Source organism: Vigna angularis, chromosome 2, assembly GCF_016808095.1.
Source record: "Vigna angularis cultivar LongXiaoDou No.4 chromosome 2, ASM1680809v1, whole genome shotgun sequence".
Lineage (NCBI taxonomy): Eukaryota > Viridiplantae > Streptophyta > Magnoliopsida > Fabales > Fabaceae > Vigna > Vigna angularis.
In genome coordinates, this window is record NC_068971.1 from 36,101,177 (window position 1) to 36,123,335 (window position 22,159).

At 31.4% G+C, this 22,159-nt stretch overlaps 1 protein-coding gene and 1 long non-coding RNA gene across 4 annotated transcripts; both read left to right on the forward strand.

Annotated features, from left to right (window-relative positions):
* Nucleotides 1–3,311: 3,311 nt before the first annotated feature.
* On the forward strand, nt 3,312–8,362 carry LOC108329557 (uncharacterized). Its single transcript, XR_001832238.2, has 6 exons — nt 3,312–4,030; nt 5,582–5,703; nt 6,085–6,160; nt 6,267–6,326; nt 6,645–6,714; nt 7,697–8,362. It is a non-coding gene; the product is annotated as an uncharacterized LOC108329557 (long non-coding RNA).
* A 7,159-nt stretch (nt 8,363–15,521) lies between these two features.
* LOC108329783 (alpha-L-arabinofuranosidase 1-like) lies at nt 15,522–21,959 on the forward strand. 3 transcript variants are annotated; one of them, XM_017564162.2, is made up of 18 exons: nt 15,522–15,549; nt 16,989–17,145; nt 17,627–17,681; nt 17,782–17,987; nt 18,162–18,301; nt 18,386–18,536; nt 18,775–18,844; nt 19,172–19,317; nt 19,404–19,449; nt 19,556–19,608; nt 19,702–19,846; nt 19,973–20,091; nt 20,218–20,289; nt 20,399–20,502; nt 20,606–20,662; nt 20,820–21,018; nt 21,218–21,361; nt 21,464–21,959. In XM_017564162.2, the coding sequence occupies exons 2-18, from the start codon at nt 17,005–17,007 to the stop codon at nt 21,557–21,559; spliced, it is 1,944 nt and encodes a 647-aa protein (XP_017419651.1). In that variant the 5' UTR covers nt 15,522–15,549; nt 16,989–17,004; the 3' UTR covers nt 21,560–21,959. The 3 variants fall into 3 exon arrangements, with proteins under 3 accessions (XP_017419651.1, XP_017419647.1, XP_017419650.1); XM_017564158.2 differs by lacking the exon at nt 15,522–15,549 and adding an exon at nt 15,783–16,400 and having other exon boundaries at nt 16,487–17,145; XM_017564161.2 differs by lacking the exon at nt 15,522–15,549 and adding an exon at nt 15,784–16,400 and having other exon boundaries at nt 16,487–17,145; nt 18,162–18,277; nt 21,464–21,958.
* Nucleotides 21,960–22,159: the final 200 nt, after the last annotated feature.

The following is a 22,159-nucleotide window of genomic DNA, read 5'->3' on the forward strand; positions in this document are numbered from 1 at the left end:
CTATAAGTGTGGGTATTATGTAATGAAACACATGCATACCATTATTTGTACAAACATTACTGAATCATGGAATAAGATATTAAAAAACTAACTAAATACTTATCCAACTATTCATTACAATATTGTTTAACTTTATTAATTTATTTGTATATCATTCATATTAAAAGGAATTGGGCTTCTTTTATTTTAAGTGTTAGTAGAAACTTGGCTACAATTCAATAGTCTATGTACATTAATATAATATTTGGATTTAATAATATAGTTTCATGTATAATTGATGTATTAAATATTATTAGACAATTTAATGTTTGAAATGAATTATATTTTGTTAGTTCCATTGAATTTGTTCATTTGAAGCTATATTGATTATAAATTGATTGGATGAGATAATAATACAGGAATATGATTACAATTTCATTGGATGCCAATTGTAATAATATTTTTTTAAAAAAAACATATATTATGACGTATTAAACAATGTACGTCATAATACGTTGAATATGAAAACCACATATCTTTCGCCATATTATAACGTACCAACAAATCTATATTATAATATCTTTCGCCATATTATAATGTACCAAAAAATCTACGTTATAATATCTTTCGTCATATTATGACTGATTTCAGAAACTACGTAATAATATGTTGAAGCTATTATGACATAAATTTCTGCTACGTCATAAAATGCGCAGACTTACTATTACGCCCAGAACTATGTCCCCTGTAACACCCAAATATTTTAAAGGGTATTACTGATAGTAGAGACTAAATTAATTTGATATCTCATATAAACAATCAAACTTTATTTCAATTACTCCAAAGTACAATACCAAACTTACAAACTTTAAACAATATAGTCTTCATCATTGAAATTTCAACTTATAAGTTTTACACAACATAATCTTCCCAATACAAATTTATTCTTTTTACAAAAATCCCTGAAAGTTTTTCCCCGCATCTCTCTCATCTCTAAGCTTTTTCAACCGCATCTGCAACATTATCTAATCACATATAACATGAGTTATATGATCATAGAACAAACAAATAAGGGTAAGCCAACCATATCATATCAATCATTAAACTTGTAATAAGAATAGTTCAAACATGTATTTCTACAATTACTAAAATATCATTACCCCGATGTCATTAATTCATCATTATCAAAATCAACTTCCTCAATTTCATAAACCTTACAATTTTACCATGCTTACTCACGAAGCCTTATGGTCAGACCGCTCTCTGCCTGCTTCCTTAAGCCTCACCTGTATACTATGTATTACTCTCTGAAGCCTTATGGTCAGACCTCTCTCTGCCTGCTTCTATAAAATTTATGAACCACATATTTATGTCAAAGCCTTATGGTCAGACCACTTGCTGCCTGCTTTCATAAACCTCAGGTGTTACTTTGCTCATATCAAGCTCCCATGGTCTAAACCGAACATACTACTTCCCGTAGGAAACATCATTTCATAAGCAATGATTTCTTATATCTACTCCAACATTTCATCAAATCAACATTTCATACCCTCTTATCCACTCCAATATTTCATCAAATCAACAATTCATAACCTCTTCTTCGCATAACTCAATCATGTTCATTCTCTAATCATAATTTGACAATAACCTATTTTGGTGTCAATAAATTAACCATATTGCCAGATATCATACTTCATATTATAAACTCATTTTGACCATACCGAGTATAACTCAACATATTTTCACCAAACAAAGATCATGGATCAACCAAAATATATCAACATATCTTAGGAACCACATATTAAAGTCTGGGCTCAATGTAATGATAAATAAAATATATATGAAATTTTTACCATGATAATATTATGCATCTACCATCAACTTGTTTTATTTTATTTTCATCCTAGTAGAGATTTTTCTTTACCCCAATTGGTCACCGGAGAGGACCCAGATGTCTGAACGCATCAAACTCACCTTCGACGCCAGCACATATGACTAGTCACAACTGACTGGACCAGGCCAGGGCTGCTCTATGATCAGGGATGTGCCAACTCAGGTTTTTAAGGTTCCTCTATCCTACCAACAAAGGGAGACCTTCAATAATTAACAATTTATTTAATTTATCTGCCTTGTTTTCTTATGCTCTAAATCTTAAAATGCCTAATTTTACTTCCTCTCACAACAACCTTAAACACTGTATATATATTTAATACCCATATACAAGCTATTACAGAACCCTTATTCCAAACCTTCCAACAAGATTAATTTCAGCCAACAAACTCATTCAATAAATTCATCACAATAAACATCCATAATAGAATTCAAACAAGATAATTATAAACAATTAACAATAATAAAACATTACTATAAATGATCATAGAAGAATACAATATTTGACAATCATAAAAATAATCTTAATATAAAAATTCATGGGGAAACAAGAAGTTGAATCTGGCAGAGCCGGTTAGACAACTTCTAATCCATCCATCAATACAATATAATTAAATAACAAGAACAATACATGTTTGGGGAAATAAGAAGTTGAATCTGGCAGAGCCGGTTAGACAACTTCTAATCCTTCCAAAATGCAATAAAATAAATAAGTAAAGAAATAAATAGTTTGGGAAAACAAGAAGTTGAATCTGGCAGAGCCGGTTAGACAACTTCTAATCCTTCCAAAAATGTAATAAAATAAATACGGAAGGAAATAAAAAGTTTGGGGAATCAAGAAATTGAATCTGGCAGAGCCGGTTAGACAATTTCTAATCCTTCCAAAATACAATAAAAATAAATAAGGAAAACAATAAAATGTTTGGGGAAACAAGAAATTGAATCTGGCAGAGCCGGTTAGACAATTTCTAATCCTTCCAAAATACAAAAATAAACCACTAATAATATACAATTGGCATAACATAATCGACATCACATTTTACAACTATCACACTTGGATATTAACACAGAACATACTCTCATTTAAAATTCAAAATCATACACACTACAAGAAAAAGAAAAATTATGTACTGATATTTATATACGGATTTTGATCCGTATGTAACACAGATATTACATACGGATCATAAAAAATAAGTTACATACGGATTTTATATACGGATTTTATCTACTGATATTTCCGTATATAAAATTTATATATAATATTGGCGCGTTTAGACGGGAATTTTATCTAAGGATATTATCCGTATATAACCATTTAAAATCCATATGTAATTTGGAAATACATTATCTACCGATATTATATACGGAATGTTAAAATAAATTATTAAAAATTAATAAAAAGTAAAACTTAAAATGAAGGTTTTGGTTGTTTTGTGCTTGGACATTTTCATTTGCCTCCATGGTTAAAAAACCCTAGGGTTTTAGGAAGGAGAGCGAGGAGTGTGACGAAGACACCATCTACCTCTACGACCTCTCCGCTGCCTCTTCCCTCGGTTCCCTCAACCAACACTCTAACTCTATCACCGTCCTCTCCTTTTACGCCCTTCTCAATCTCCCTTTTTCCTGCAACCTCATCTTCGCCGATCTTACCACGCTCTTCGTCCATCGGAATGCCGCTATCAATGACCTCGCTCTGTACCCGTTCGGTGAGTGCGCCCTCATCGTTGCTCGTGACAACTGCCTCACCATCTTTAACCTCATTCGCGACAGTCGTAACTACTACTTGCGCCTCGACAAGGAATTGTGCTTCTTCAAATTCTTCAAATTGGAATGCTCCAAGCCCGTTTTCTACGCTGCTCCTATAAGGATATGTGCTTCTTCAAATTCTTTCTCTGTTTTCTCGAATTATCATGAATATCATGTTGGTTATTTTTATTTTCTGTTTCTTTTGGTGTTGCTGATTTGTCTTGTATGTTTAAAAACTCTAGGGTTTAGGTAGCATTTGATTTGATGAAGAAAGTTTGGTATATTGTCACTTGTTAAGTTTTTCGGGCGCATAATACTTGTTAAGTTTTATGGGATTCTTGTGGTGCATTTTTAGGAGATCTCCATTGTGCTACCGATGTTGCGTTTAGGGAAGATTCAGAGGGCTTTTAAGGTATGTATTGTTTTATGCGTTTGTGATTGAGAATATTATTGAATGAATCACAAATGCAAGAATGTTTCTTGTTTTGTTCTATTATAATTTTTAAATGCAAATGCTATGTATAGAGTGATGATGAGAATGTATAAGATGTGGATATGTAAACTAATCCAATCTATAACAATACCTAAAATGTGAAGAGAAACAAACTCTACGAACATGTTTGATGAAATTCGTAGGAGAAGCTTAAATGCACTCTAGGTTTTTGATGAAATGATTGTATGAATGTTCATGGAATTATGTAATGGGGAGAGATTGGTTTGTATTAATTCCTCCCAATTTCTGTTTTGAAGGCTGCTGCTTCACCATGGCAGCCACCCATTTCTACTTATTAAGCTGATTTAAACCATTTTATGTTCCTGACCCTTGTCACAAGTTGTGTTTTTTTACACTTTGATCTATTGTGGTTCTCATCCACATCAGGGTCAGTGTAACTTATAAGCAAGGAATCAAGTTATACATAATCAGTTCAAGATTGAATTAGAAGCAAAGGTTGTGTCGAGATGCAGAAGTGAATTGGAAACATGTTTCAATAGTGGAAGGGAGGATTTTAATTGTTTAGAGTGTGACTATAGCAGGGCGGGGCATTCTGTCATGTTGCCTTATGCACATTCTGTCATGTAGCCTTATACTTTTAGTTTAGAGTGTGACCATAGCAGGGAGAGGCACTTTTTAATTTTGAACTTTGATTCAACTTTTTTGCTCTTTTATGATAGAAGCGGAAGCGGATACATCACTCAGTTCCAATGCTTTTTGAGGTACTCAAATTCTAGACTTTCTTGGTTCTCTAAGAAACTTGAGATACCTTGATCTGTCTTCATCTCTTTTTGGTGGAAAAATTCCAAGTCAGTTAGGTTCTCTTTCTCGTTTGAAATACTTGAATCTTGCTTTCAATCATTATTTGAAAGGTTCAATCCCTCCGCAACTTGGAAATCTTCCTCGATTGCAGTATCTTGATCTCAAAGGCAATCTTTAAGAAGGAAGTTTACCATCTCAGCTTGGAAATCTCTCCCAGTTGCAGTATCTTGATCTTGAAGACCATTTTTTTGAAGGAAGTGTGCCATCTCAGCTTGGAAATCTCTTCCAGTTATAGTATCTTGATCTCAGTCTCAACTCTTTTGAAGGATACATACCATCCCAACTTGGAAACCTTTCAAATCTGCATGAACTTTATCTTGGTGGTCTCACTGTTGTCAGTGGTGATCACTGGCTATCTAATCTTATTTCTTTAACCCATCTTTCCTTGAATTCCATATTTAACTTTAACAGTTCTCCTGGATCTCTTCGAATGATTGCCAAGGTACCAAAAATAAGAGAACTAAGTTTAAAAGTATTTGATAAATCGAAAGAATTTACGTAGCATTCAATTCACTTCAATTATTTGAGCTTTCTATTCCTTTGCCTTTTAATATTTGAGTGTTCTTTGCGTTTCTTCTTTTTTTTCCTTATCTTTTCTATTGGTTCTATTTTTCGGCAAATTAATATTATTTGTTTAATTTTTGGCAGAGGTAATCTGGATTATAGGTGTGAAATAGTGTATGTGGAAAGGACATCAAGAAGAGATAAAAGAGCTGGTTCCGAAGATGAAAAGCCAATTGAATTTGTTGAAAGATATATAATTGAGAAAGGTTTCTATATGTTTATTTTCTTTAAAATTTTCTTTTTTTTTCTATTTTTATATTTTGTATTGGTTGTTGAACTCCTTTGTTGTGATGTTCATTTGTCTTTTTCCTAATACTTTGTTATGTCAGCTTCTGTTTCAGCTTCCTGTATATAGGAAACTTTTTTGTATGTCATGAGTTAGTGAAATATATGTACTAATCCCTCCTTTTCTTGTTTGGACCACAGCTAGCTCTAATTCTTTTAGAAATGTACTAATCCCTCCTTTTGATAACTCCCAGTTAGTGATCATGATTAATTCCAATTACACTGATAGATAAGACTTTTACCATTCTGCAAGTTATTTTTCTGCAAATAATTTTGGTGAGTAATTTGTTTTACTTTTATAGGTCCTTAAGCCCTCTCTCTGTAGTTCACCTGGTTGCTCTGTCAGGCTTTGGGCTTTATGAGTTGGGCTTTCCTGTGGTACTGATATTTGCAGCAAGAACTATTTCTTATTTCTTTCCTTCATCTATGAATTATATAACTGGTATGATTTACACTTTCTTGATTATTTCTTCTTCAATTGTAGCTTGCAAAATGTGTGGAGATTGGGCTCCCAGAAATTGTAATCTTACTAGTATTTTCAAAGGTGATCTATAATTGTCATGATGTTAAATTACCTTGCATCATTTGGAACATATTTAAAAATAACCCTAAGTACTTAACACACCAAAGATGAAATTATGTTACTTCTTGCTCTATTTTATTTTCTCTAATTTAAATGCTATATTCTAAAGTAGTGGTGTTCCTTTGTCCAGTACATTCCTCATGTGATGAAAGGACAAAATCATTCATTCTTATGCTACTTTATTTTCATCTTTTTTATTTTAAGGGTTTTATGTGAAGTATGTTTTAAACTTATCACTTTAATATATAAAGACAAAATGATGTTTCTAATTATTTGCAGAAATTGAAGATGGACCCTATATGCTCAACTTTTTGTGCCCGTAAATGCCAATATGCTCCCAAATAGTGAGGTAATTCCTTGCTTGGAACTCATGTCCTGGCTGAGAATATTAAAAGAAATCTAATCAAAGCATTTGGTGATAAAATTTTCCATTATAAATCCGTAATAATTAATCTCCTCTAACATCTTAACTCAAACATAATGCATGGAATAATTCCACATATCTTAAAAATTACCTTTTAACCAATTGACAATTGTCTGTCCTCCCAATCTTAAAATCCACCTTTTTCACTATATAGGTTATAATTGCCAGAGTTAGAATTAAATTGTGAGAGTGTTGGATTATAAATATAGAAGTCCAAAGGAAAAATACATGTTGAATTCAAATAGTAAAAAAGACAATCTGTATAGCTTGAAACTAATTCGATAAAATGGTGTCCCCCCCCCCCCCACCACATCTCATAACCCATAAACTTTAACATAGCATTTAATCATTGTAATTTACTTTTCTAAAAGTCACTAGTAAATCCAAGTAAGTCATGACATCTCACGTTAATGAAGAGACAAGATAAAATGAGCACTACCTCATTTCTAAACTAGAAGCTATTTCAAATTTAGGATTCCCATATAATGTATACTATTAAACCCATAAAATATTATCACATACAAGATAAGGATATTTTTATCCTATGGCAAGCAAGGATTTTAAAATTATTGTCTACCTACAATATTGTACATATCATAAAAGGCTTAGAATATCCTAAATACTTTATTATAATTATAAATTTTACTTTTTTAGATAAAAAAGAAATCTACCATGAATAATAAGAATAGAAGGAAATAGAGTTGCTTAAATATTAAAAGTGAGTCAGGATTACTATTATGTTCGATTCGTAACTTTTCAAAATTTTGATATTTTATATTGGTGGTTTTAGAATCAATATGGTGGACTAATAAAAGTGAGATAAAGTGGATAACTCGTAAACTCTTTATTTTTTATTAAATTAAAAATAAAAAATCAAATTAGTAACTTTTTAATTTTTTTACTACAGGCATGTCAACCAGCAAATGGTGACAAAGTGATCTTCTGCAAGCTAATATGGGTCCAAGCCGCAACATACCAAGCTAAGTTGAACTATAAAGGCAATGATTTTAGTTTATAATCATTATTTGTCAATGGAATTTGAGATCACGTTTATAATCATTATTCATAAATGATATTGGATTGGTTTTAGGCTTGTTAGTTATCTTGTAAGTTCATAATGAACTGTCATCATTATATTATGATGGATGCAAATCCTTACCTTAAATATTTTTATGATGAAAACATGTTGGTTGGCGTGAGACACTATGATAAGAGTTGGAGAATGAGCAACATACAACCAGCATAGCAGAATGAAGAATAATGCCTTTTCTGAAGAATACCAAGGTTCTTTCCTTCATGACAAGCAAACAAATCTAGAAGATGAGTTGACAAAATATTCATAGTACATGGAGTCTCTATAAGCAAAAGAGAAGCAAGTGAAACTTTTGTAGTCTTAACTGATCTAATAAATCTACTAGTGTCTAGTATGGTATTTATCATTGTAAATGATTTTAACATAGTACCAACTTAGATTGATAAGTTTGTTTATTATTAGTATATATTAAAATTGTGGCTATTGAATAGTAACACATTATAATAGATTCATTAATTGTTTGAGTTTCTTAAAGAAAAAGAGTTGTATTTATTTATTTGAATTCTATTTATAAAAGATAATCAATTCTTACTATTTGAAATTTTGGATAGTGTTTTACTTTTATTTGTTATATAAAACTTTTAATTATTTAGTGTAGATGTGGAATCACCAATTTTTTTTTTAAAAAATCACACGTTATATACGGATTTTTTCGTATATAATTACATACGAATTTTAGATACAGATTTTTCCATATATAATTACATACGGATATTATGTACGGATTTTTCCTTATATAATTACATACGAATTTTATATACGGATTTTTCCATATATAATTACATACAGATTTTACATACAGATTTTTCCGTATATAAATTATATACGGATATATCCGTATATAACTTAGCTACGCCTTTTTTATATATGGATTTTTGACTGTATATAATCTGTATGTAACATCATGTTATATACGGATTTTGGACATTATATACGGATTTTGGCCGTATGTAATTGCAATTTTTCTTGTAGTGACAAAAACAAAATACTCCATATTCAAGATTTAAAATCAGACAAAAGAAAAATTATAGCATATTCAAGACTCAAGATAATACAAAAAGAAATACTCAAAGTTAGCTTCCCTTACCTCTATTCCAGACTTAGTTTCCTCTTCTCAAACCGTTCTCCGGAAACTTCCAGAATTTCCCCTCTTTAACTATAATTTCCTCCAACCCTCTTCTCTCACAATTTCTCTAGAATTTTGGTGCAAATTTTCAGCCTCCCCCCCTTGGCTATTTATAACCAAAAAATTTTACTATTCATTTTTTACTATTCATTTTTACTATTCATTTTTACTATTCATTTTTACTATTCAAAAATTATTTTTTATTCATCATTCTTATCTCTGAATGATTAATTCTACGTGGATTGTTCTCTTCCACAATTTATTTTAATATATATATATATTTTTTTAACTATTCACTATTCACTATTCACTATTTACTATTTACTATTTACTATTCACTATTCACTTTTTTTAAAAAAAATCCTAAATAAGTTATCAAAAATTTGAAGCTCTCCCTCTAGAATTACTATAACTTTATATCCAAAAATTTATATTTTTCTATCCATTAAAATTATTATTACTAATAAAATGTTAAAATTTACAATTATAAATATTTTTTTTTTTTTGGATCTTACATTTTAACTTACAAATATTTTCAAGGATCTTACATCCCCAGTAACTACGTCATAATACATCATTTTCGTACGTCATAAAATGTCATTTCTCCACTAGTGTTATTAACTTTTATAAAGAGTTTTAACAACAACTTACATTGAATAAGCTAGTAAGATAGATATATGTTATTATTACATGAACTTTGTAATACATGTCTTGTGTGAGCTATAGCCTATCATATCGTTAGCTCTATTAACTATTATATATTGAGGTTAAATATCTTTTTTAACCAAAATTCGTAATCATAAAGATATTTTAGAGATAAAAAGAATAAGCTAATAAATTTGTGTTAGTATTTTGAAGCTGTGAAAGAAATAGTTGATGGGGTAGAGAAAATGTGGATATAGTAGAATGTGAAAGTAGAAGTTAGAATAAGTGTATTTTGTAATTGTCTTAGTTCTGGTAAATGTTGTCTTACATCAAATAGTAGAGTACATGGATATTTATAGACCCATAGATTATTCTAAAACATGCTAGCCACAACTTATGTGAAATGTTCTAGATTTTTACGTATGTAGAATGTTTTTGATTTTTTATTTCTATCTTAGGCATTTCTACAATATTTTAGAACTTTTATTACATTTTAATACTTCTATCTTAAGATTTTCTATATTCTTTTAGAATTTGCATTGCAATTTAATAAACCTTCTTAATGCAAATTCGGTAACTCCAAGTATAGCACGCAGTAGTTCAAATCTTGGTCTTGGTGACACCTTCGTAAAAATATATGAAATTTGGCTTTCTATTGGGCAGTACTCGAGTCGAATTTTTTTAGTTGTCTCTTCATCTCGATTGAAGTGATATTTAATGGCTATGTGTTATGCTCTTTGATGATGGACTGGATTTTTTGCTATTGTTATTGTTGATTTGTTGTCGCAATAAATAATAGTCAATTCATCTTGTGGTTCACCCATTTCTTCAAGTATTCTATGTAGCCATATTGCTTGACTCGTGGTTTCAACAGTTGCTACATACTCTACTTCTACTGTTGATTGTGCCATGATTGCGTTCTTCTTCTGATGCCCAAGATAAAATACCTTGTCCTAGTGAGAAAGCGTATTTTGACGTACTCTTCATGTGATCCCTTGATCCTGCTCAATCACTATCTATCTAACCAATCATTCTTGATTTAGTCATGGTTTTGTACCATATACCAAACTCCTCTGTGCCTTGTAGATATCTTAAAATTATTTTTCCTACTTCATAATGAACCTGACTTGGTTTTTGCATTAATCTTGATAGAAGACTTATAGCATTCATAATGTTTGGTTGTGTGCCTGTGAGATACAGAAGACTTCCAATCAAACTCGTGTATCGTGATGCATTTGCCTCTTATGCTCCATCATCTTTTTCTAACTTCTTGTTTACCACCAACGGAATAGCGACAAGTTTACAATCTTTCATCTTGAAGTTCTTTAGTAGAGCTTCAATATATTTCTTTTGAGAGATAAATATACCTTCTTTTTGTTGTTTCACTTTTATACCTAGGAAATAGTTCATCAAGCCAAGGTCGGTCATTTTAAATGTCTTCATCATGTCTTCTTTAAATTCTTTCATCATCTCTATATTATTTCCTATATAGATAAGATCATCGACATATAAAGAGACAATGAGATGATATTGACCTTCTGTCTTAATATATAGTGTTGGCTCACCCTTGTTCCTCCTGAATCCTTGATCGATGAAGTATTGATCAATCTTGCTATACCATGCTCGAGGACCTTGCTTCAGGCCGTATAATGAATTTTTAAGTCTTAGTACTTTACCTTCATTGCCTTTGTTGATGAAGCCTTATGGTTGTTCAACATAAATCTCTTCTTCGAGCACTCCATTTAGAAAGGCTTATTTGACATCCAATTGATAGATAATCCATCCTTTTTGTGTTGCACGAACTATTAAAACTCTAATTGTATTTAAGCGAGCAACTGGAGAAAATGTCTCATTGTAGTCGATTCCTGATTTTAATTAGTAGCCTTTGACAACTAATCTTGCTTTGTGCTTTTGTATAATTTCATTGGGATTGAGCTTTGTTTTATATATCCATTTCACTCCAATGATGTCTTTTCCATGAGTGCAATTTACGAGTTCTCAAGTGTTATTCTTCTCAATCATTTTAATCTCTTCTTCCATAGTCTTGACCCATACTTCTATTTTGATGCTTCTTCATAATAATTAGGCTCAATCATGGCCATATTACAAGATCCATATATGTCTACCAAAGATCTTAGTCTTCTTGGAGTGGAGAAAGTGTACTTGAATTTTTTGCCTCTTTTTTTTTCTTCTTAAGATTGTTGCACTAGAACTAAAATGTTGCTTTTAACAACTTTTTCTTCTTTCAATTCTAAGAAGAATTTTCATCAACTTCAACATCTTGACTAATGATGAGCTTTTTCTTTTGTACTTTGTAGACTCGATAGCCTTTTGACTGGGTGTTATATCCCAAGAATATTTCTCGTATAGTCTTATCTTTAAATTTGTGTCTCCTTTGATTAGGAACATGTATGTAGCAGATAGATCCAAATACTCGTAGGTGTTTAGCTTATGGCTTTCTTCCACTACAAGCTTCAATAGGAGTCTTGTCATGAACTACATTAGTTGGACATCTATTTAGAATGTAAATTGTACTGTAGGCTGCTTCAGCCCAAAAAAGTTAGGCATACTTTTCTCTTCTACCATTGATCTTTCCATCTCCAGAGTTGTGCGATTCTTTCTCTCTGACATTCCATTTTGTTGTGGAGTATATGCGATTGTAAGTTGTCACTATATTTTTTCATCTTCACAGAATTTGTCAAACTCACGAAATGTGTACTCCTTGCCACGATCACTTCTAAGTACTTTTATCTATTTTTCACTTTGCTTCTCTACAAGGGTCTTGAATTTCTTGAATACTTCGAAGACTTTTGACTTTGCCTTTAAGAAATAGACCCATGTCATTCTAGAGAATTCACCAATGAAGAGGATGAAATACCTATTGTTGTGATGTGAATGCGTCTTCATTGGTCCACAAACATCAGTATGAATCAACTCTAATAAGTCTTTTATTCTCTATGCTTTGTCTATTGAGAATGGTAATCAATGTTGTTTGTCGAGGAGACATCCTTCGCATGATTCATTATTCTCCTTCGAGCATGGAAGATCCATCATCATGTTTTTTTTATAAGCTTTATGGCATGTGTGTTGAAGTGGTCAAATCTCCTATGTCAAAGCCATGAGTCATCAACTTCTACCTTCATGGCAATATTAGTTCCAGGTTTAAGCTTATAGGAAAGTTTCTACTTCTCTTCTCCATTTTTACTTGGCCAATTTTTATCATTTTATTGTCATAAATTTTTCATGTATCTTTCTCAAAATGAAGAGAATATTCATTCTCCATCATTTGGCCAATACTTAAAGGATTTCCTTTAAGATTTGTAACTAGGAAAACATCCTTGATGAATTTTGTACCTTTCTTTGTCTCCACCATGAAAGTTCCTTTTTGCCTCGAGACTTCACTATGGTGTCATTTCTTAGCCCAACTTTAACATTGACATTGACAAATTTATCAATGTCTATGAAGACGCTTTAATCTTTCGCCATGTGGTTGTTGCATCCATTAATATTTCGCTTTAGAAGATGTTTCTTCATTTGAAAGCTCTTCTATTTATAAGTTTTTTGGATAAATTCTTGTTAGACTAAGATTTTGGCCTTGATTCTTTTGCTTTCTCTTTCTTCGTGTACAACAACCATTGGATAAAGTCAATTTGTCAAAGCAGACATGTTTTTTCAGTCATTTGCTTGAAGTAGGTTGTACGTTCTTTTAGACATGGCTTCAAGTAAAGAACATTCTGTGAATATCTCTTTTGTCTTTAACGTTCACTTCTTCTATTTTGATTTGAAGTTTGTGGATGCGTGTAGAATAGATCATCTGCAAAGAATAGAGTAGATTATGCATACAACAAATATGCTTTTTTCTTAACACTTTTGTTGCTTTTGAATGTTGAGCATTTAATGTCATTTAATGTTTGCTCAGAATAACAAAGTGCTTTTTGATTTCCTATTGTTAAGGTAACATTTGACAATTAAGTTTTTCTTCTACAGATACCAAGCATTGATTAAAGATTTCATCGTCTGGTGAAGTAATGTTTTGGCTCATGGTATCGTTTAGATAGAGTAAACACTTATTGTGATTTTACCTTTTCAGACATACATCGTTTAACTTACTTTAAGTTTTCTCTTGGTGTTTTAAGTTTTAGTCCTTTGGTGTGTTTTGTCAATGACATCGTCTTGACATGTTTTTTTTTTCGAGAGCTAAATTGAATACCATTTAGGTATGATAAGTTTTATGCATGTAACTTCAACTCTCTTAGATACTTTTGACTTGATATTCGTTTAACATTATGTCTAGATGTTTTGTCTTGGTTGTTTTTCTGTTTCCTAACATCCTAAGTGTTTTTCTAAGGTTTTCTGTGTTGGGGATTTTGGTTCTAAGTCTTGTGTTTTCATCCTATGTTGTTTTTATATTTTTCATTTAATATTATTTGATTAAACTTCAAAACATGAGAGCGTTTAAGCGTATAAATGGTTTTGTCTTAACATACAACGCATTTATTACAACATTAATTGTTAATCCGTTCAGATAAGGAACTAAATTAACCATCATAATATCTTTAGCAAGTACAATCGATCAGTTGAAGCATATGAATAGCAAGGAAAAGAGTTGAGACGTGAGAGAAATTACTTGAAGTGTCGACCCATAAACTCGAAACATAAAGTAAATAGTAGTATGAGGTAATTTTAGGTTTAGAATTTGTTAAGTAGAAAAACGATGCTAGAGAAAAATGTAAAGGGTGCAAAAGGTATCATCATCGTCCTATTATAAACCAATAGATGCATCCATCATGATTGGGATTAAAACTTAGAAAGGAAAATAGTCAAAATGAAAGTTACCGATTGGATGGATGTGATGAACAAATGATGATTGAAAAAACAATTTTGTAGTAAAAGAGTATAACAAAATTCCAAATCTTATTTGTTCCTTTAAATGTATCATTTTGTTTGGTAGATGTCAATTTTCATTTACATAAAACTTTTGCTCAATTGTGTATGTAAGGTGGGTTCTCCCAAATGGCCATGCCTACAGTGAATAGACCAACTCACATGCATACAAGACCAGAATTTGTGAAAACGATGTCTGAGATTAGACAAAAACTATTGTTATCTTCTTCACGCTGGTTCAGACATGGAACCCTACACTTGTTGGTATATATAAAATTGTTACTCACTCAGAATCATATCATTGATGCTTAATTGGCAAGATGTACAATTTGTAAGTTTGGTCACAAGAATGAGTAGTCACAAGCATTTATCAAACACTTGGAAGTATATGTTGTCCACGGACTTGTCAGTTTATCAGCATCTTATTATTTTCCTGAGTTCATAAGAAAACACTCTGTTCACCTTTCTTAAACTACATGACAGTTTTAATCATGAGTTTTAATCCAACTGTTAATCATTTTTAGATATCGATGTCAAGTATTTAGATGCATCTCATTGTCCACTCTTGTAGTGCTAAAAAGACGTTATTGAACTGAAAAATTAACATTTTGATCTTCATTTTGGAGTGATTAAGAAAAAGAATCATTTGAAAATAAATGTCAAGTTAGTCGGCATAATGGGTACCTTGAAACTTTGTTCAAACAGATCTTGAAAAATTAAACAATTATATATATATATATATATATATATATATATATATATATATATATATATATATATATATATATATATATATATATATATATATATATATATATATATATATATATATATATATATATATATATATATATATATAAAAGGTAACATGTAGCATGTGACCTGTATTTGTTTTATACACTTTTGAGATTACATACAAAAGAAGTCACTTCATAACAGATACAAAAATTGAAAGGTGACCTGAAAAATTAAGAGGACAGAAGACAGAGCAAGAGATCAGAAAATGAAAAAGGTGACTATGAACTAAACAAAGTTCTGTGTAACTATTTCTTTATATTAAATAGACTAACCATTTAGTGCGAGTTTCCATTTCATTGCATGTTCATTCTAATTTATTAATAAGGAATATTTTTTAGGTTGTCGGTGTTAAACATACCCCTGAAATTTAAGCTTAATTCTAATTTGGTTGCAATATTATATAAAATTTGTAATTGTGATTCTAAGTTTTTTTAAACAGTTTAAATCTCTTATCTAATCATCTGTAACTTTGGATTTTTATTTCTTTAGACAATTTTTATTATTTAAGTTTTAATTATTCATAACTTTGTGAAAATTTCCAGCTTCATCATCCATTTCTTTTGGGTCTATCATATGAGAATGGAGAGAAACTTGATACTCAGTAACCTTACAGTACTAAAAAAGACAGTAATTGCAGTGAGAGAGACACCAATACAAGTAAAAACTTAAAAAAGTTAAAGATCAAAATTACAATTTAGTCTAAATTTTATTAGAAAACAATAGACATGCAATTTGAACTTAACTTAAAATGTGTTCTTTTCGTTCATGTATTTTTAAAAATGTATTTGGCTTTATGTAAACGTCGGAATGATTTACATCAGAGATGAGAATAGATGCAATTTGGTAAGGAGATTCTTCAACCCAATACATTTCATCTAATGAAAAGGTTAGGGTTGGTAAGCTATGTGCTGCAGAATTGCAAATTAACTCTGTTTGAGAGTTTGCATGGATTGAGAGAAAGATGCCATTATCAGTGACAGCTCCTTTCTATCTTTTATTTTATCAAGTCATATCAAATGTGGGTACTCCAACCAAATAACAATTAAGTTGGGAGATGTTGACCAGGTATTTGTATACAGTCCTCATATTACCTACATAATTGTATTTTGTGTAGATGCATGTTGATTTTTGGACAAAAAATTTAAATGTAGGTTGTTCATATTCGATCTGCACAACCTACACTCTGAGCTGGTCTTGTGGATTCTGCAGACTACCTACAACTTATGTCACCAAGTCTAATAATACAATTTTCATTATTTTCATTGGTTATATTTTATTTATAAATTGAGCAAATTATTGTTATGCAAATAGATGCCAAATATCATAGCTGTATCCTGGCCTGTTCGTATAACCCACAAATAGAGATGTTTTACTTGTAAAACTCTGGTATAAGACAAACAGTATGTCTCATGAAAATGTGATAGAGATGAACCAGAGGGGGACTCAACAAAATCAATCAAGAACATTACTAAAAGAATGAATAAAAGTAGTATTTTCTATTACATTTCATACCTTTTCCTTTTAGGTAGTTTGGAGGAGCACATTTGTTAGGAATGCTCCTTCCGTATATAATATGACTTGTTAGACAAACATCTTCACCACCACAGAATTTGTCATCCAAACCTTTTCAAAAATGGTGTTTTGTTCTCTCAGGCCTTGGTTTGGTGTTATGCTCTATTCCCTCCTTATTCATTTTCTTTCGTTTCAACAATGTTTTGCTGATGGGAACTCAACACTGGTTGTAAATGCTTCCTTTGATAAGGAGAATGCAAGGCGAATTCCTCAAAGTTTTCATGGAGTGTTCTTTGAGGTATGCAACCTTCCTTCTCCTCATAAGCCAATTATTCTTACTCCTAATAAAATGGATAGTGGTGTTTCTTTCTTCATAGTGTAGTTTAAGTAAGCTTCAACTATTTTCCAAGCATAAACACATGATATTTCCCTTCCTACCAAGATCTGGCAACGACCCTCTTAAAATTTGACAGAAATTTTATCTGAAAGACTTGTTTATGGCAAGACCTTTAATGCTAAATAGGTTTTTAAATAATGTGCAATAAACTGTATGATTTCAAGATATTGTATGATAAAGGCTACACGTTTACCTTCATTGCAGACATGCATGACAATTTTTGGCCCTCATCATGAAAAGCCGACTTTAAAATTGTTTGTGGATTGCAACAGACTAATCTCATTTATCATCCAAACAGAAGAATAAAAAAGTATCACAAAAAATAAACTAATCTCATTTCAATTTTTATAAATTCACCAGTTTCTTTGAATTAAATTTTCAGGAGATAAATCATGCTGGTGCTGGGGGACTATGGGCAGAACTTGTAAGCAATAGAGGTTATTTCCAAATCCATAAACTTTTCTTCATCTTGTCTTTTCAATCCACAGACTCTATTAGATTTCAGTATATATTTTAAGTATTTTATTATTTTATTAGGCTTTGAAGCTGGAGGACCAGACAACACCTTAAATATTTATCCTTGGTCAGTTATTGGAAATGAGTCATCCATTTCTGTATCAATAAACCAGACCTCTTGCTTTGAGCGTAATAAAGCTGCATTACAAATGAAGGTGTATTGTGGGGGTCTCAAACCTTGCCCATATGGTGGCGTTGGTATCTCTAATCCGGGCTATTGGGGCATGGTAAGAGAAATCATATGTACTTCCCATTCACACACACATTACAACTTTCTCTTCATATTTTTCTTGTATTTGTGTTATGTAAGTTTAAATCTTCAACATAAATAATAATGACAATAAAAAAGGCTCATTTAAATCACACTTTGTGTTTACATGGAGTAACTTTTTCATGTTCAGAATTTTGAGCAAGGAAAGAGGTACAAGGTGGTCTACCATGTTAAGTCAGAAACAAAGTTTGATTTTCAACTTTCATTCACAGGTATTGATGTTATAAAAGTGGCATCAAATACCAGGCAAGATCCTTCTTATTTAGAATTGTAGAGATTCTATAGCCTATACTCAATAAGCCATAAATCTACATTTTGTATTGATTAAAATGACTAATACATAGTCCTTAACAGGCATGTTTTTGGAGATAAAAAATGGAAGAGGGTGGAGACAGTAGTGGAAGCAAAACATACTAATCACTATTCAAGTCTTCAAATAACAACTACCAGTGAAGGGACATTCTTGTTAGACCAGGTGTCAGCTGTGCCATTGGACACTCATATGGTTAGTAGAATAAACAATCACAACTTATAAATCAATAAATGTAGCTATTTATTACTTTAAGTTTATAGATTTAATTTGATGTTTATGTCATCATTTTAGTGCTTTTTATTCAATAGAAGTTCACCCTAAATTCTGGTATTTCGTGTAGTAATGTATGAGTCACTAAGCATGGTACCTGACCATTTTGTTGCTAATGTATTCTATTTCTTTACCTTTAAATCATTATCTCTCGAAACAGGGCCATGGCTTCAGAAATGACCTTTTTCAAATGGTGGCAGATTTGAAACCAAAATTTCTCAGATTCCCTGGTATGTCCAATTTCCATGTTCAAAGAAAGGTCTGCTATTCAACTTCATATTGTTGGGTACCAAAAGCTGAATTCTTACCTCAGTAACTCAATTGAGAAAACTAATAAAACAATTTATTAATAACTATAAATAATAAAAAAAGTTGTAAATGGTGAAAGATCTACACAAGGTGAAGTTATTCCCTCCCAATATGGTTTATTTCATATTCAAAGTGATATCATTAGGATTCAAATCTTGAAACAACTAGTGTAAGACACATGTCGTTAAACTTTGTGTAAAATAAAATTTATTAAGACCTAACAATATTTGTCAATATTACTGCATTAGGTGGTACTTATGTTGAAGGTGATCATCTGCAAAACAGATATCAGTGGAAAGATACAATAGGACCATGGGAAGAGAGACCTGGACATTTCGATGATATTTGGAACTATTGGAGCGATGATGGAATTGGTTATTTTGAATATCTCCAAGTGAGTATATATTATTCTTTTACAACTATGTTAAATTTTCCCTACTTTAGCTGAATAAATGTAATGATTCAATATTTCTTTAACAGCTAGCAGAGGACCTTGGTGCATTGCCCATATGGGTGTTCAACGCTGGTATATTGATGTTCTTCTTGCCTTAGCTCAAATTCATTCCCAACAACCACAACTATTTGAATTAATTTGTCTTTGTTTTCTACTTATTTGAATGTCTTATTTATAGGTATCAGCGTTCATGAAGAAGTTAATGCATCAGCCCTAGCTCCTTATGTGCAAGTACAGCTTTTTCTCCCTGCCCTTTTCTTCTTAGCATTTATGAATTTATATACACACATATTTATTACTATGATGAAATTTTTTAATCAAAAGGATGCCCTGGATGGCATTGAATTTGCAAGAGGCTCTCCTGAATCAAAATGGGGTTCTGTTAGAGCTGCAATGGGACATCCTAAACCATTTGACTTGAGATATGTTGCTGTTGGAAATGAAGATTGTTGGCATTTTAATTATCAAGGTATGCAATTTAATTGTTTTTTATTATTCTTTGAGCACACACTTGTAAGCCATTAATGATAATATTTGTAGCAATCTAAAGATTGATGTATTAAACTATTAACACTTTTTTCTTGTTTCATTCTAGGAAACTACCTTAAGTTTTATGAGGCTATAAGATCTGCCAACCCAGATATTCAAATTATCTCAAATTGTGATGCTTCTAGTGCACCATTAAAGCATCCAGCTGACTTATTTGAGTTTCATGTAAAGATAACATTCTTACATAGTTTCTTGAACTTTCATTTTGTTGATTTTGCTTTAGCAAGTGTATTTATTTTCTTTTATTTGGTTTTCAACTTATCATCCTTCTTACGTTTTACTTTTTATTAGATTTATACAGACTCCAATGACATGTTTTCTAAGTCCACTCGGTTCGATCACACATCACGAGCTGGTCCAAAGGTTTGATTAATCTTGAGTTTCAATGAACACCATTCATAATTCATTCTTTATGTATTGTTAAGTTATGCATAGTCTGTTATGTGAGTGCTCAATCTATATGGTTTTACAGGCTTTTGTGAGTGAGTATGCTGTGTGGAAAGAAGATGCAGCAAATGGAAGTCTTTTGGCTGCCATAGCTGAAGCCGCATTTCTTATTGGACTAGAGAAGAACAGGTTTTCTATAGCCTTTATTTTATTGTATACTGTTTCCGTTTTATGAAGCTTTTTTAGCCTTAATCATACAAAGTTTTTCATTTATATTGTTTTTCTGATGCAGTGATATTGTCCAGATGGTTTCTTATGCGCCACTTTTCTCGAACATAAATGACAGGAGGTAATTTTCTCGTACTTTGTTGCTATGAAATCTTCTAAACTTTATCTTATTATTGCAACATAGAATTGGCACTTCGAAAATTTCTTGTGATAAACTATCTGTACACTCCAACATGATTCTCATAGTAACATGAGACTGTCTAAATGTGTCATTACAGATGGATTCCAGATTCAATTGTGTTTGACTCTTATAAGCTCTATGGAACTCCTAGCTATTGGGTGCAGAAACTTTTTATTGAGTCCAATGGAGCAACATTTCTTGACTCAACACTCTTTACAACTTCATCTAATAAACTTATTGCATCTGCAATTATTTGGGAAAATTCTACAGAGAAGAAAAATTACCTAAGAATAAAGGTAAGAGGTACCCTTTTCGACCAAATTGAAACTGATATTGCTATATCTAAATGTCCTTAGACGTGAAAGACTACAAGCATGTCTTTAACTAGATTAACACCAATTGATACTTTTATCTTTGATCAGAATTTCTATTTGCTGAAGCTGCTTTTCACTAGCACTGTATTCACTAGGAGTTACTGATTTTGATTTTGCACAGGTAGTAAACTTTGGAACAGCCACAGAGAGTCTTAAAATTCATATAAATGGGTTGAATTCAAATGTGCAACAATTTGGTTCTACCAAAACAGTTCTTGCATCAACTAACTTATTGGATGAGAATTCCTTCTTGGACCCCAAGAAGGTACTATTTGGCTTATTTGTACTTGCTATATTCATTACATACAGTTGGCCATGTAAACTAATCCATGCCATTTCTCATTCGTTACCTTCATCTTAAACACAGGTGGTGCCACAAACAAGTTCACTAGAGAATGCTGACAAGTACATGAATGTTATACTCTCTTCCTATTCAGTGACGTCACTAGATTTGCTAATATGATCAGAAGCTAGTCACAGCATAGGAATAGTTTCACTGAAACAAAATCAAGACAACATTTTTGTTAATGTTATCAAGAAATGTAATATATGTCAAAGAGTGGCAAATGTTATGTGTCCTTTCCTTGTCCCAAGTTGTGCTGCCTGAATTGGACCTGATCAACCCACATGCATAAAAGAACTGAACTAGTGGAAATTTATCTTGAATGTTAGACATAAACTAAACCTGGAAGGCTAAACTTGTTGGTATGAACTAAATATATACAGATAGCGATTGAAAGTTGAACTTCATCCTAAATTATGCTTAACTGCCAAATGATGTACTATATATAGTTCAAATCAATGTTCTGAGGTATTTGTTTAGTCATGAGAATTTATCAAATCTATGATATAGCATATTGGCTACTTGTTAGTATCTGCAACTTTTTATTTTTCTGTTGTGATAAAAAAATATTTCGTTCACCACCTTTAAACTACATGATAACCCTATGGCATTAAGTGAATTTTTTTTTTTGTTAATTTACATGTTCACCATAGTTTGAGGAAAAATTATTTGAACAAAAGAAAAGGAAATCCTTAAAAAGATGTTAGGCATGAAGATTTT

Bases quoted from the DNA above. Each gene is read 5' to 3' on its own strand.
- LOC108329783 (XM_017564158.2), top strand. From the start codon at position 16,969: ATGGTGTTTTGTTCTCTCAGGCCTTGGTTTGGTGTTATGCTCTATTCC. The intron at 17,988-18,161 runs GTAAGAGAAATC...TTTCATGTTCAG, and splicing joins ATCCGGGCTATTGGGGCATG to AATTTTGAGCAAGGAAAGAG. The intron at 20,290-20,398 runs GTTTGATTAATC...ATGGTTTTACAG, and splicing joins CATCACGAGCTGGTCCAAAG to GCTTTTGTGAGTGAGTATGC.